This window comes from Lagopus leucura, unplaced genomic scaffold, assembly GCF_019238085.1.
Source record: "Lagopus leucura isolate 7727_CA_CO unplaced genomic scaffold, USGS_WTPT01 Super-Scaffold_739, whole genome shotgun sequence".
NCBI lineage: Eukaryota > Metazoa > Chordata > Aves > Galliformes > Phasianidae > Lagopus > Lagopus leucura.
Genome location: NW_024962255.1, coordinates 16,146,702 through 16,162,888, shown reverse-complemented (window position 1 = coordinate 16,162,888; position 16,187 = coordinate 16,146,702). Strand labels below are relative to the sequence as shown.

The window sequence follows — 16,187 nt, the reverse complement described above, 5'->3', positions numbered from 1 at the left end:
GCCACGTGCCGCCTGCGCGCACGCGCACCGACGCAATGACGTAAAATCGTACGTGCGTGCGGCCGGAAGCCCGCGCGGCGCCTCCGCTGCGGTCTGAGGCGAGGGTACGGCGCCATGTTGGAGGCGGGCGGAAGTGCGCGCGTAGCGCTGGCAGATTGAAGATTTCGGTGCGGTTAAATTCGCTTTGTCCTTTTTCCCCCCCCGATCAGTCCCCTCTAGTCGTAATCCGTTAAAAAGGGAGAGGCGAATGGTAAGGAGCAGGAAGTGCAGGCTGCTCTGTGAGGGAACGTCCTGCCCGTCAGGTGTAGGGCCGCGTGATGGCGGTAGGGGCGCCCGCAGCGCCGGGAAATGTCGCACGTGAAGCAGATCCAGCATCTTCCTGGGAAACGTGCAGAACAAAAGGAGATGGGGCTAAAATAAACGTACCACTAGGCCCAAGGGAACTACTTTTAAAGGGGAACTAGATAAGGGCCTAGAAATAGAAATGAGGTTACCTACAGTAGGTATGTAGAGGTTTGAGGGGTATGTAGGAGGTAAGGTGAAAGATAAGGTTTGAAAAAGATACACGTAATAACAAAACAAACAAACGAGCCTCTAATGCATATATCGAATGCTGAGACTAGAGCTTAAAGTGAGCTCTGGGACTTTGAGAGTAAAGGATGTGGGATGGAAGTCACAGGTGAGGCTGATCAGAACAGCTGTGGCCTGTTACTGTATGGGGGGGGACCTCTGGTAAAACATTTAATTCAGCTGCTGTATAGTGCTGTGGCTTTAAATTAGCTATTTCTCTTTTTCAATAAAAGCTTTCTTGTCTGTAAGCCTCGAAGTATTTGCTAATAAATGGAATGTTCTATTTTATTCCTTTTGCTTTGCTCTGGGGACTTTTTTTGTTGTTCTGTTGATACAAAGTCTACTGAGCGTTAGTGGGAGAGAGCTCTTTACTGAGAGTCCTAAGTTAGGGATGCTAGCATTGAACAAGTAGGAGTAAGGGAGTAACATTAATGCTCTTGATGGTTCTCTTAGTCTGTTCTTTGTAAGGCTGCTTAGATACTACTGTGCCTAACTGTATGGGAGTCCTGTCCTTCTCATGTGCTTAGGTGGTGTTCGTTGTATGCAGGAAGGTCTCACTTGTTGCTTTCATTTTCTGGAAGGTCCCATGCTTGTGCTGGGGGGGAAAACAAGCACCTTATGTAGTGGCAGATACTACTGTAAATTTCTCTAATCTAAGTACTTAGTACTTAGTACTAAGGTACTGTTGTGCAGTTAGAGACAAAGGCAATTCTATTTTACTGTTAAATAATTGCATTTTGTTTTCAGATTCTTATCTGCCCTTATTCGTGGGATTGATCAAATGTGAGGTGCAGAAAGGAAGCTATTTCCAGGAACCATTATTTCTCCTGATTTTCATTTATTTGAGACTGTCAAATGCAGCTGCAAGGCCCATCTGCAAAGCTCAGCACAGGTTATGTGCCTCCTTTTACATCAGTAAGGAAGAGGTGCATCTATTGCTGATAAATCCTTTTTATTTGAGGTTCTGCTATCTTAAGTAATTCTGCTGTGATAAGCCAGGGAAATTAATGGCTGTGTTAAGCAACATGAAGCCAAAAAGCTAAAAAAGCTAAAAATTTGGATAGGTAAGGTGTGGCTAAATTTTCTTCTTTTGGCTTTAAAGAATTTCAAAGCATCTTATGCAGTAAGATCTCTAAAGATTCTGAGATTTTACCATATAAAAGGGAGGCTAGAGAAAATCTTTCCCATGTTACAGATGTAGGGAGTTACGTGTACTTGTCTGCTTTGAGGATCAGAGCCTGTCCTGTCTCCCTATCAGACAAATCAAATTGCCCTTAACATCAGCAAACTGGTTTTGAGCAACAGCTTTAGCAATTAAACCTGCTACATGATCTGACCTCTGTGGTGAATTTTGTGGGACAGATTTTGGAGCAAGGAAAAGCAAGTGACATATTTTCGTGTCAAGTGCTGCTTTAGTCAGTGTCGGAAATGTGCTGGTAGATAAAAAAGGAATTGTAGAACTGGAAGCAGAAGGTCATTGTGTTATTATCCATAGGGGAACTGGAGGTAGAAACAGAAAACATGTGATGAATGCTCTTGAAGTCCACGGGAAAATGGTTCTTACACTTCAGGGTGGGTTAAGTAGTGCTATTCCTGTGAGGAAGGTGCAGATCATGCTGATTTCTAATGAAGAACTGACTCAGCAAGGCTCAGGTTTTCCTTGAATTGAAGTGGTGAAATTTGTTTTTCTTTGCATGAGCTGCTGTGCTGGAGCTGCAGTCTTAATTGAGGACCAAGAGCCTGACTTGCAGAGAAACAACCTGGCTCTTCCTCAGTAGGACAGTAAGGCATTTCTTTTACTTTTTCCCAACCTACGACTTCTTTTTCCATGCACTCAAGTGAGACTGACATGTTTTGGTTCCAAGTGTGTGTAAAGCATTCTGTTGTAATTTTTCAGGAGGAGGTTGTTGTGAAGTTTGCTGCAACAGAGCACTGACAGTTACTTTGGGGAGGCACATTAATTTTATTTTAGAGGCTAAAAGGATTTCCTGTGTTTTACACTGAATAAATCAAATAGCAACCCAGGTGACACTGATGCAGGCAGAGAAATCCCATGGATTCTCATTAAGCAAGAAGATGATATTGCTAGCTGCTTATATGATGCTGCAAAGCTCTAAAGGGAGAAATAATTTAAAACTTGTTTCAAAGAGCACTTTTAAATCCTAATCTGACACCAGAGATGATTTTGAGATTTTTTTCACTTTTTATTCTGAGATTAAACAGATTTACAAGAGAAATAGCAGTAACTGTGGAATAATAAAGTCATATATATACTAATCCATCTATTCTTTCTTTTATCTGTTTCTGAATATATGAGTATTATTCCATTATTTCAAAAAATTAGAAGAAAATAGCTTCCAACTGGCAGATTTTTGTCCCTTATAAATGTAGATTCTGCAGCTGCAAATTTTTCCAGCACCCAGGTCTTTATTCTATTGTACATACTTGGAATTCAACTGGGGAAGTGCTGACTTCTTCTCTGCATGCCTTCACTTTCTCCTTAGGCTGTACCCTCAGGATTTTTTTGTTTGTCCTAATAACTATTGTAGGAGAAAACTGCCAGTTTTTGGAAGGCAAGCCGTAGTATGTAGCTATTTTGCAAGCTTAGAGTAAGTTTTAGGCAAAGAAAGGTTTGGAGATTGAATGGATAAGTAGGAAACAGACTCGGTTCTTGCTGTGTGTGATTAGCTAACTGCTGTGCTCTGCTGTCAGTGCTCATGGCAGTGAGCTGCATGCACGGTGTGCTCCACGTGAGTGACTTTTTCTTCACTGGGAAACCAGGCTGTAGGGCAGTCGGTGTTTGCTTTACCAAAGTGCAATGATGAAGACTTCACTGGTTCTCAGTAAAGAAATGTATTTCTGAATACATAAATACATACATATATATACACAATGTGTTGTATTTTTTTTTTCATCCAAGTTTGCAAGGGAATAATCTGAAATAATTATTTAAGCAGAATCTATTGGTTTGTCCTAAGTGACAAACTAAATTGAGCCCTATTTTCTGAGCTCCAGCAGAACCTTTGGAACCTTTCTGCTGCTTTCGGTATGAGCACAGTCATCTGGACGCTGGTGAATGTAAGGGCACCAAGGCGTGTCCTCTCTGATTCTTGTGTTTTCCACCTTTCATGGTTGACAGCTGTGATTTTAACCACTGTACTCCTTGTCATTACCGTTTCATGTTCACCTGCCCTCTTTCCACTGTATCGGACTCTTCTGTTCCCATCCCTCCAGCCAGTGCTAAGCCCTGCGGAGCCGGAGCAGCTTTAGCTGGAAGGAGGAACAGAGACGGTTCGAGGGAATCCCAGAGAAGATATAAGTGGTCATCCTAAACGCTCGCTTTTAGGTAGCTCCGCGGCACGTGGGTTTTAAAAGCGCTGGAAAGCGAAAACGAGCAGTGCTAGAGCAGGAAGGAACGGCCGGGGCTCAGCCTGTGCGCTGTTACTACGAGCGAGGACCTGCCGTTGCGGTAAGCCCGAGGGCGCCGCCGTCGGGGCCGGAGCTGCGCTCGGAGCGGCCCCAGGGGCGGTGCTGGCCGGCGGCGGGGCGGGCGGGGGGCGGGCTGCGGAGCGGGTCTCCGGACGGGCCGAGGAAGTGACCGCGGGACGGACGCCGCGGTGCGCCGCCGCCAGCCCCGGACCATGGCGGCCTACGGTAAGTGCCGCGGCCGCTCCGTGGGGACCAGGGGGAAGCGCCGGGGGTCGGTCGGGGACGGTGCGGGAAGCGCCGGCCGCCGCTGAATGGGGCGGTAGCGGAGCGCGGAGCTGTCCCGGCCGCAGCCCGCCCCGCAGGTAGGGCGGTGCAGCCGGCCGGCGGGAAGAGGAATGGAGAGTGTCTCCCGGAGCGCCGCGCTCGCTCGGAGGCAGCTAACAAAAGGCGATGGTCATCGCGATTGCTACCCCGTCTTGCTCTGCTTGTCTTGTCGCTGGCAGAGCTGTGCTACTGGGGGAGAGTGTTCGGCCGAGTAACCTTGCCCTGTCGCGCACCGGTCGCCTCGGTGGTCCGCCGCGATGTTCTGTAGCAAGGCAGCTCTTCCTAAATATCGCCTTATTCCCCACCATTTGCACGCTCCCTCTTCGGGGTACGATTTTGCTGCCTTTTGCCACAGTGGCACCGGTCACAAGGTGCGCTGGGTTGCCGTCCGTCTTCGCTGACATGTGCGGACGAAACTGATTAAAGTACACCGGCAAACTCCAGAGGTAGATGAGGTTAACCCGAATTGTGTAAGTTCACTAGTGCCCACTCTGCAAGTTCCCCCTTTGCGGGGAAGTGTGTGCGTCCTCTCTAAAAAAGGGAAAATGTGCCGTTCTCAGAGAGTGAAGTAACGGCAGCGTTTCACTGACGCGTATCTCCTTGTGATGTAAAATCAGCTACACGGGAACCTCTGGAGACTTGTGGGCAAAACTACCTTTCTCCTTAAAGAGAGGTGGTTTCACAAAGACTCCTAAAAGTAGAACGACTGTAAATTCACCTATCATAATGCAAATCTCATGTGAAGGAAAAAAATGTATGTAGTTCGGTTCTGTTTCCACTTGCTTGTTTGCAGCACATTGAAGTGGAAGATTTCTATTCTGGTCAAAGTGAGAGGTGTCGATAGCCTGTTAATAATTATTGCATGTGATCACTGTTGCTTTGTCATGCATTCCGGCTAGGCGAAGAATGCATTTCCTCATACATGACTTAAATACGCACATTGTAGACACCAGATATGAAAGTTACTTCTTTCTGTGGCACACCAGCAGCTTCTAACATCCCTTGGAAGATCTCTCATTTAAGAATTTGATTTTTAAGGCATCTCAGGTGGAGTTTAATTGATATCATAGGGATTTTTTTCATAGGAAATGCATCCTCCTGTATCAAGGAATTGGCTGCTGCTGCTTTCTTTTATCTTCTATACACATATATGCCAAAGCAAATTGATGATAATGTAGATAAGAGACTACGTAACGCTTCTTCATTTTGTCAGAATTTGAGGCAGGCTTGATCTAGCAGATGAAAATCAACTTACTTGACGCAACATTCTGTATTTTAAGACAATGGAAAAGATTTGTCTAAGTTTTTTATAGTCTGTGGTTGGTCTATGGACCCTGAGAAGGCATGGACTACGTAGAAGGGGGGTACAAAAAAGCTGTGTACTGTTAGAGATCTTGAATTTGCTTTAGGAGGCAGACAAGTGCAACGGAAAACTATTTACGGTCTGTGAATCAAAATGGTTAAACATTTTGGCTTGTGAAGTGAAGCAGTGGTTGATTGAACCTATCAGATTCAGAAGTGTGAAGTGTTAAGTGGGCAGATGTGATCTTACCCAGCTCTGATCCGCTGACTTCCTGCAGTAAGCTTTAGCCATTTCAGTGCTAATCAGAATCTTCCAGTGCTGCCATGAACTGCTATTTTATGTTTGTTCCAAACTTAAGAGATTGTCACCTCCCTACTCCTGACCATGATCCAAAGAGGATTCATTCTCAAAGAGAGGCCGTGAAAAGCCATGATACAGTCTATCCTTTAGGACGCTTTTATTCTCTTGCCACTGGCTGTCTTAGATTCTGACTGATAGAATTTATCCCTTTTTATTTCATGTGTGGTTCAAGAAGCAGGGAAGGCTTTTTATCTTGTTCTTTGTCTGTGCCACTCAGTTTGTGGGACTTCAGCCTCACTTAGAGATCTTAGGTAATTCTAGAGTGATAGATCATAACCTCATCAGCTTTATATCATTACTGTTGTAATGAAATATGCAGCTGAGCATCGAAGAGGGAGTTACAGCTGGAAAGGAGTGCAGGGGTTATATTTTGTCATTGCAAACTGCAGCAGAATTAAACTTGGATGATTTTCTATGAAATAAATAATCAAGCATGCCCTGCAGTATTGTTAATATAGGTGACATTTGCTAAGCAAAAATCATTTTCCTACTCTAAACTTAGGAATGGATGAACAAGATATTGCTGATATTCAAACAAGATTGCACTTTGCGTGATAGATTTCTGGAACAGTTGACTGACACAAATCTTTCCTTGTCTTGTTAATGCCCATCCTGTTCATAACTTTCTTACTTGAACTGAAGGCTTCCTTATGTTTATTTTTGCAAAATCAGGCTGTTGAAAGAACTACCAAAGCATATGAGGTCAGGATTGAAAGACATGCTTGTTGTTCACCTAGGGTTTCCTTGTATGTACAATAGGAAGGATTTACATTGTGCTTTGAAGTGTGCTCTGCAGGTTCTTTTTGTAAATGATGTATGAAGAACCTCCTCTATAAATACGTTCTGTATTTCCTGCATTGCACTTTCCCCTGAGGACTAGCAGTAGTTGGTGCTGCGAAGGAAGGTATTTAATCAGATAAAAATACCATAATCTGGGAAAGTGAGTCTTATCATCTGTTATTTACTTACTTACTTAGAAAGAAAGGGGTGTTGTAATTGAAAACACATCTAGGTTTTCCCATCTGCTGACTTAAGCTTAGTGAGCTAGCTCTTTGGGACTCACTTCCACTGTTTTTGCTTATGAACTGGAAAATTGCCTTAGCTCTTAGCATGGAGTCAGTAATTTCATTTTACTCTTCTCCTTTTGAAGGCCATTGGTAGTTTATCTGAAGCATGTGCAAAAAGGGTACAGGATGGAGGCAAAAGAGCTTGGGAAGAGCTGGCACAGCTCTGTTGAGGGGAGCAGCGCGCCAGCTAGAGGATCCATGCTTTTCCTAAACTTCCTTGGTGAAGTTTGTTCCTATGTTGCACTTTGCTCTGGGTGGTGATTTCCTGGGATATAAATGCCATCTTGGAAGCTTGCAGAGAGTCTGTCAAGTTGGCATATTTGCTGTTTCTTTTGGGGAAGGAAGGCTTCTCACTGTGCCCCAGTGATCAGTGTTTACAATTAATGGCTTCCCAACTGCACCCACCCCCAAGTGCTGGGTTCTTGCTGGCGTCAAAGCTTTTTTCTTGTCTTTTTAATTATTATTTTACTGGATCCACTTTGGAGGATGTTCAATTTTGATTTAATTTTAATAAGATGACTGCAAAAGTGCAGTCTTCAATTTTAGTAAGCTCACTCTTTGCAGATGCTCTTCTTGGCATGCTGAATTTTAAACATTGCCTTCTACTTTAATTAGCAAAATCTGCCTTTGTTTGCTTGCTTCTGAATGGAGGTAGCTTAGAAATGCTGGTGATTTTAAGTTAAACTGCAATTAGAAGATAGTTTGCTCGTAACATTTGAAATATTCATCATTGAAATTTGCAATGGGGTCAAAGCCATAATATGCAAATTTGAGTATATTTCTTCATAGAAGAATGGAAGAATTAAACTTTGACATCAGCATTTTGGGGGATTTATAGATAAAGCACTGCCTCATGTCATGTTCCTTTAGTCTGCATGTGACCTTCATAGCAAACTGGAAGCAGATTGAGAAGTGCCTTTAGTCCAGAATACAGAAATGTGAGAAGGAGTCGTTAGGAGATATCTCTAGAGAGATGCTGAATAAGTCAACTGTGAGCTTATTTCAGGCTGTGTTATAGCCACCACTTATTGTACTAGTTCTTTCCTTCTGAGGAGGTGGTTTTTTTTCATGCCGAACAGGTCAGGAAACCTTTTCATGACAGTTTTGGGGCTCCAATGCAAGCTTACAAAGCCTCTGAAACCTGGATGGTAGGACTGTGCTGCATGCCCTGGGGCTGCTGTACCCTTTGGTTGCACACATACTTTGCAGACCGTTTGCTTTCTGCTGCAATGACAGCAAAAGTGTCTAAAACCATGGAAGCTGTCATGACTTCCTGTGAGCACTGAGATCTCATTTAAATGAAGGCCTGTCTTATCTTTGGTGTGCTGTGCTGAGTGTATGCTCCATTTGAGTATGTGATGGTCTACGGTTGTGTCGCAAAACCTCCTGTTTGCCTGAAATGATTCTGATTCTCACCCTCAGGTGATATCTCATTTTCATGCTATTGCTTTTTTCTTTTCTTTTCCCTATTGGCGTGCTTTGAGTCTGAAAATTTCCTCATGCGGCGTGTTTCACTTCAAACTACAGGAGAAATTCCCTTTGCCAGAGAAGGTTTTTGAAAACGAAAAAAATGACTTAAATTACAGTGGAGTCAATTCCGAAGGAATTCAAGCACCCTTAGCATTGCTCACTTTGGATATCACTATCATGCATTTAAAGTGCTTTAGAGATACTCAGATGAATCGCAGGGTGACAGTTCTGTTGATTGTTTTGCTGTAAAACTGTGGGTCCGTTCTTGCTGTGTGTTTAATCCTCTTCCCCGCTATGATCTTGCACTTCTACAGGAACCCAGGGGGAATATGATGTGCTGATTCTGTATGCGAGTGACGCTGCTGAGTGGTGTCAGTACCTCCAGAACCTCTTCCTCTCTACTCGGCACATCCGAAAGCATCAGATTCAGAGCTACCAGCTGGAAGGAGAGTCTGCCATCTCTAACCAAGAGCTGGACATTTTCAGCAGAAGTCGGAGCATTGTTATTTTGCTATCTGCTGAGCTGGTGCAGAGCTTTTATTTCCCTCCTGTCCTGCAAAGCCTTCAGGAAGCTTTATGGCCCCCACAGAAAGTAGTCAAGCTGTTCTGTGGTGTTACAGATTGTGATGACTATTTGACCTTTTTCAAGGACTGGTATCAGTGGCAAGAACTCTCATATGATGATGAGCCCGATGCTTACCTAGAAGCTGTCAGGAAGGCTATTTCAGAAGGTAAGGTCATGATTGTGGAGGTGGGCTTTGTGGTCAGCAACTGGAGGCAGGATATTTGTGGTATTGTTCATCCTTATTTTAACGCTTGTAACATGTTTTTCTGAAACCAAAAACTGAAGTAAATTGGACAACCATTGTAAACTAGACAGTTCTGCAAGCTGCTCTTCCTGTGCCTGATCAGTTGGTTCCTAATTCAGGAAAGATCACCTGTGATTCACAGAGAATGTCTGAACTTGTGGATTGTGTTTTTAATTTTGAATGCAAATGGAAAATTACAAACCTAGCATCTTTAAATTTCTGCCTGTAAATATTGTACCCTGGAGTTTATTGATCCCAATCGAGAGAAAATTATCTTTTTCTTCAGACCTTCTGTTACACCAGAGTCAAAACAATGTTACTTAATGTGAATTCTCTAGCAATCAGGTTGAAGTCAGAGGGCAAACCATTCTGGCAGAAGATGAGTTTGTTGTTACCCATTATGGAATGTCACAAAGTAGTTGGGTGGTTTTTAAAGCTATCAGTGCAATTCAAATATCAGAGTGTTCTCCAAATACTCTGAAAATGAGCACCTCATAATACATAGAGAAGCATTGTTAGCAGAGAAATGTTTACAGATGGAGACTAGGGATGGAGTTCTAGTCAAATCTGAACTTTCCTGAACTCTGGAGCACTTTTTGGTATTCCCTTCTCACAGTATCTGTAGAAATGAAAGTAGAGAGCTCCAGGGAGTCCAGTATTGGTTAGGATGTTTTTATGACACTGCCACAATGAGTGTTCCTGTCATCCTTAACAGGATTGGAATTCCATGACTGCATCTTGGATTAAGATTTATCTGTATTTAGTGGCATGAACCAAAAAATGATGTCTTCTGATACATCTGCTGCTGTGTGTCTCCTTGATCTTTCACCTTACAGAATTAGGTGCCCTGGGACCAGCTGTATTGCTGGAGAGCTAATGCTGTACCCCTGGGGCTCCAAAGTGTGAGCAGACTCTAATTCCTGCAGCTCTAACTGTAGTGATCCTTCAAAATGTTGCTGCTGTCTCTTTGCCTTTCTGTATTTTCTTTGCCTGCTATTATATTTTCACCTCCAGCAGATCTCTTACTGTGGTCATCTGATCTCATTTTGGCACTTGGGAGGTTTCAGAAGCTGCAGATTGGATGGGAGATGTCTGTGCCATGATTATGATTTCTGCTTGATCTTCAGAGGCTGTTTGGATATTCCGAAGAGAGGCATTATGCTAAAATAACAAGAGGAATAGTTATGATGACAAACTTGTTGCAGTAAAAATAAATGTTGACAGTCATGGTCTTTGCCAGAACGAGTCCCCTGAAAAAACTTGGCTTAGAGGTTGTGTGAAGATTACGTTCTCAGGTGGATAGGTCACAACAGATGTTTCCTAGTTCCAGTCTGTATCCCTCTTTCAAATAACCCTGAACTGTGCTGGTTTTCTGATAGATAACCTAGACCTAATGTAGGCAGGCTCCTTTCTGTGGCCTGAACGAAGACAGAAAACAGTGGCTGAATTTTTATACTCTTAATACATTTAGTGTCTGGTCTGTATGTTTTAATTTACTTTTCATATATGCCTTTCACACTTAGGTAAATATAAGCAATATCTCTCTGGATTATGTATGTTAGTTAACTTGTAATTACTGTGGACTAGCTGTTAACAGAGAACTGTTGGAGTGAAAGTGTGAAGGGATACTGACTGAAATCTCTTCCCAGAGCCAGTTCTCACCAGCCTCTTCCATTCCTTTAGCTGGAAGACTTCTTCTCCAGAGGTGTGATCTCTGTTGAAAGTTAGCATGTGCTTTAGTTACATGTAAATTGTGTTTTTAAAGAGAGATTATGCTTTGGATTTCTGTAGTTGTTCCTAAGTAACAAAAATAATGCAGGTTATTTTCTCTGTATGAAAAAAAGGAAGGAGCATACATAGACCTTATACTAGCTTTAGTATATCTGGAAAATATTTGACCATGAAAAAGATGAGATGATATTTGCTATGGAGTCTTCTGCAGCATTTTCCAAGTAGTTTGGTACGTGAAAAGTCAGAATTTCTGGACTTGCTGGTACAGAAGCCCTACCTGAAGCAAGCTGCCTACTGCATACCAGTTGGGTGATGTCCAACAGTTTGATTATGCACATTAGAGTGGTTACCAAGACAAACAGCCTCCTGTCACTGGCTCCTATAAAGGAAGAATCTACTTCAGATGGGCTGGATTTGTGGCTGAAGCACTTGGGTGAACATATCTCATTCTGCCACAGGGATGAGGTCTCACACCCCGTGATTCTACAAACAAAGCTTTTGTGAATAGCCTCAAATGCAAATATATCCTCTGGAGAGAAGACAACACCAGGTGTTGCCTTTTGGGGTGAAACTGCAAAAACTTTCTTCTTGGTACTAAAAATAAATCAGTGTCTTCCTTCTAGTTTGTCTGTAGCTAATGCAGACATGAGAGGCTTGAAGTAAGAGTGTAACAGCTCTCTCTCCCATAGAGAAACGCAGCATGTGCTCTGCTTCCACTGTTTCACTTTTAAGTTTGTAGACCAAGGCTTGGAAGTCAGGATGCCTCAGTTCAGTCCATTTTCTGCAGCAGACTGTGTATTTTTCCCAAGAAAAGTATCTCTCTACTCCTACAGCACTTAGCAAGGAAAGTTTATGACCGTGTTTGAAACAATTTATCTGGGTGTCTACCTCTGGAAATATTTATTTCCACAGGCTGAGTTCAGTTTCTTAGCAGCTCTATCCTGAATGAGGAGCACAGGACTCAGTGGGAACAAATACCTCTCTAGAATCTGCATATTGTCCCTTTTTAGGTTATTTTGTTGCCTGCAGTGCAGCTGTTATACTGTGGTTTGTTTAGGGCATCATGGGAGCATGACACCTGCAGACATCACACACTGGAAGCTATTTTAATTTTTATTAGTTTAGTAGAACGTCAGAAATGAGGAAGTGTTCGTCTGGCCTTGTTGAGAACAAACAGTGTGTTGACACTGATGTTTGCTGCTTGGTAGGAAGGGCAGTTTTTACTCTAATTTCTCAATTGAGGCAAACTACAGAGGCCAAGAAGGTTTCTGTTTGCAGGCGGTTCTGTTTGTGTTTCTCGGGCTGTGCACAAACTGCACTGAGGACGTGAAAATGCTTTGGATGGCGCTGTACAAGTCAGCTTGGTTCTGATGGGATGTAATCCCAAACTGGGTGTGATGACCAGCCTACTACTTAAGGCTTAAGCCATCTTGTCCAGCTGGAAGCTTGCTGTTGGAGCCATTGATCTTCTCTTCCTCCCATGGTGGCATAACACAACTTACATCTGTTTTGTGCTGTTAAGATTTATCCAGTTCATTCCAGCCCCTACCTTTTTTTTTTTTTCTTTTTTTCCCCAAATGCCTGGCTTTACAAGTCTGTTTCCAAAATGTTTGCTAATTAGTCAGCGGTCTTGAACTTTTGTATGAGAGCAAACTCTTGCAGGTAAAATGCCAGGGAAGCCAACAGCTGCCTGAAATTGTTAAGGTGATGACCAGACAAAACAGCAGTTAGAAGTCAGGCTGTTGACAGACAAGTACAGCCTTGACTGAACATAGTACTCATGCAATGAGGTGGATGAGAAAGAAATATCAGTGCTAGCAAACTTCTTGCAAAACAAAAGGATCAGAAGTGACTGTTAGGAACCGTGTGACATACCTGGAAGGAGGTGCAAAAAAAAAAAAAACAGTCTCAGGGTTGGAATTTCATCTGTGTCAGTCAGAATCATGGGGTAGAGATGCCTGTGATATTTTCAACTTGTGGTTGTGTAACAGAAGCCTTTTTGGCTGTGATGGTTTTGTTCTTTTGTCATGACTGTGAAAAACCTAACTCACAGAAACTATTTGCCTGCCAAAGGACTTGTGGAAAGAAGAAACACTATAAATGGCTTAATTTATCTGCTGGGAGGGAAATGGTGTAACAGAAACCACACAAGCTATTATCATTCTCTCTCCTGTACATGACAAGGAATTGAATTAACTTCCTCGTTTTCTTCTTGCTCTGGTGAAAAAGCATGAATGAAAGTTGGGAACATATCATGGAATATTGATGTTGGAAGGGACCTTTTGAGACTGTACAGGCCAACCTCTCTGTTCAAATATAGCCAGATAAATCATGTTGGCCAGGACCATGTGCAGTCAGGTTTTGAATATCTCTGCGGAAGAAGACTTTGAATCTTCTCTGGACAGTACTGGGAAGAGTCTTATTCTCCTTTCATTCCCATTCATCAGGTGCACACTGATAAGATACCTCCTGACTCTTCTCTTCTACAGGCTGGAGAGTACATCTCTTATAGCCTGTATCTATTTCACAGCAAGCACAATGAAATCCAGAGTTATCTGATTTGTTACCCTCTTGCTTTAACTATCTGCAGGAATGACAAAGCGAATATCACAACATCCGTAGCTTTTGAGGATAAATTTGTACACTTTCCCTTTCTTTCTACCTCTTCCCCCTTTAAAAATATTAATTCATGTTGAATGCTTTTAAAGGCAACTTTTCATTAGAAACCACAAAAGCCACTGCCAGTAACAGCTGCACACTAGCACAAGGACAGTGGTAATCCTGAGATGCCTCATACAGCAATTACTGAATAGTAGGTGCTCTCTGTTGTACTGTGGAGCTGATACCTCCTTCTGACAGTAGCAGCTGTTAAGCTATGTCTGCTTCTGGCTGTCAGTACTTCTCTCAGGACCCCTCTGTCAGCCTCACACGGAGACTTGCAGGTAAGACAGTGGGAAAAGGGTGCTATAAACTGGGAATTGACCTCCCTTCCTCTCTACAGGTTCATTCTGCTCTGTATGGGGACAGACGCCTACAAGAAATGGCGTACTGAGATTTCCAGTGTTCACTGAGCTTGCTGTTGCATGTGGGGGCAGAGCTAAACCCAGCAGCTGTAACAGCTGCTCCCAGTGCTGCTTGAGTTATTTCATAAGGCTTGGCCATTGAGCCTTGTTCCTAGGAAAGCTGGATGTGAAAGGGGATTCTGGTAGGAAGAGACTTGACATCACCAAATAGTTCATGGGGAAGTTTTGCCACCCTCTTAAAGGACTAATCCTAGATACAAAGCTGCCAGAAAGAGCTGTTTTCTCACAGGGGATTACCTTTAACATTTATTTCTGCTGGCCTACTGGAGTGGCCTTGCATACCAAAGGTAACGATATTACCTGTTTTATTGCAGTCTTTCCTCCATTCCTTGATCCTTTTTTTTCCTCCTCTTTGAAGGGGAAATATTAAGTGAATTTTTAAAGCTGTGTTTTTCTCTGCTGAATTGTTTTGAAATAGAGGATATGCTTCCTTGACCCTGCTCTTTGAAGAGGAACAAGTGCTGCATTAGTCAGTCCTCTGAGTGCAGTGAGGGTCTGCTTCGCTCTTATGGGAACTGGGCTGCCCAACTGGTTCTCAGCCTGCCAAGGAAAGGAAACTGTGATATCGATGCACAGGAGTTAAGGTTGAGAGAACATAAATTCACATGCCCTTCTTTGCAGCTGTTGGTGTAGCAATAAATGACTGATGTTGGAAACACGTATTTCAGAGAGTGGTTTAAAGCAACTAGAAATTTTAAATAAGCCCTCAAGAGATGTTGAGAGAAATGCATCAATGTTCTTACCCATCTGTGGCAAAGAGGGCCAAGTAGTTGAAACAGCCTTCCCAATTACAAGATGGGAGTGTTGTTTGTATCAAAGATGCTTCATAAACTCCTGGCTTATACACATTAACAGCAGTGCTTCTCAGCTTGTCTTCTACAATGGTAGGAGATTCAAACAGGGCTGATTTACATAGGTGCATATCAGCTTTCTGGACTGAAGCAATGAAATGATAGTGCAGAACTTTTCAAGTACAGAAACTGGTGTGGTTAGGAAGCATCAGGCTATAATAGACTCCGTGCACATTGCAAATGCTAACCATGTTTCTCTGTATTTTTAATCTCCCTGTGGGTTGCCTTAAGGTGATGGCTAAGGTTAATTTTAAATATCCTCAATGTGAACTGCAAGGCTTTAAAACATGCTTAAAATAAAAGCCCAGCCCTATCGCTGATGGTTTCTTCCAAGTTGAGACAGCTGAAGTTATTTCTGCAAAAACTTTGCAAATGTTTGTGGTCAGAAAGAGATACTGAACCGATCGGGTTTGAAGAGATGTGTGGGGCAGACTTCAGGTTGTCTCAAAGACCTCTGTTGTGCATGTGGAGAGTTGTATAGCTTCTAGGTTTGCATTTTGCAAGGTTCTGGTGGATCCATCATCACCACAGAAAACTTTGGAAGTATTTTTAAAAAATGACTGAAGGATACCAGTGGGTCTTCAGCATCTCAGGGAGAGGTTCCATCGGTGGCAGAGCTGACAGTTACTGTCTTTGCAGTATGCAGGAGCGAGATGTATAGAAGTTCTTTCACATCCTGAAGGTCAGGGGCTGGCTGCTCAGTCTGAACTCCCACTTCTCAAATGCTCAGGCAAAGATCCTTGGCTTGCATCTTGCTGACACAGCCAAACACGTTCTTTTCTGCTGGCTTTGTTGTGTGGGCTGCAATTTCTGGTGGAAATAAAGACAAGAAAGGGAAGCAAGAGTTGGGAGGAGGGCGTAATGAGTGCAATTGTATTTTAAAACTTCTGTAGCTTTTACTTTTGTGAACATCTGTCCTCCAGACAAGTGCAGAAGTTATTTTTTCATCTTAACATACTTGCTAAGCCATGATTACTGTCTGAAGCAAGACATACATTTGAGCCAAAGCAATGTTTTCTGGACAAATGACGCTGCTGTAAGGGAAGTTTTTTACTCATGCTTTATTAGGCAATAGAAGATGACACTTCTTTTCCACAACTGTAAAAGGTCACCTGAGGATTTCTAATAGCAGAACTTCACACACTGACTCAAAAAAAAAAAAAAAAAAAAAAAAAAAAAAAAAAAAAAAA

At 42.8% G+C, this 16,187-nt stretch overlaps 1 protein-coding gene across 3 annotated transcripts in view; it reads left to right on the top strand.

Annotated features, from left to right (window-relative positions):
• Positions 1–4,158: 4,158 nt before the first annotated feature.
• PIK3AP1 (phosphoinositide-3-kinase adaptor protein 1) overlaps positions 4,159–16,187 on the top strand; it is a 38,786-nt gene continuing 26,757 nt past the window's right edge. For 2 of the 3 annotated variants that reach the window (XM_042863240.1, XM_042863241.1), the window contains exons 1-2: positions 4,162–4,224; positions 8,838–9,254. In XM_042863240.1, coding sequence (XP_042719174.1) covers positions 4,212–4,224; positions 8,838–9,254 — 430 coding nt within the window. In that variant the 5' untranslated portion in view covers positions 4,162–4,211. Of the gene's footprint in view, positions 4,225–8,837; positions 9,255–16,187 lie in introns of all 3 variants that reach the window. The other variant, XM_042863242.1, reaches the window with a different exon arrangement.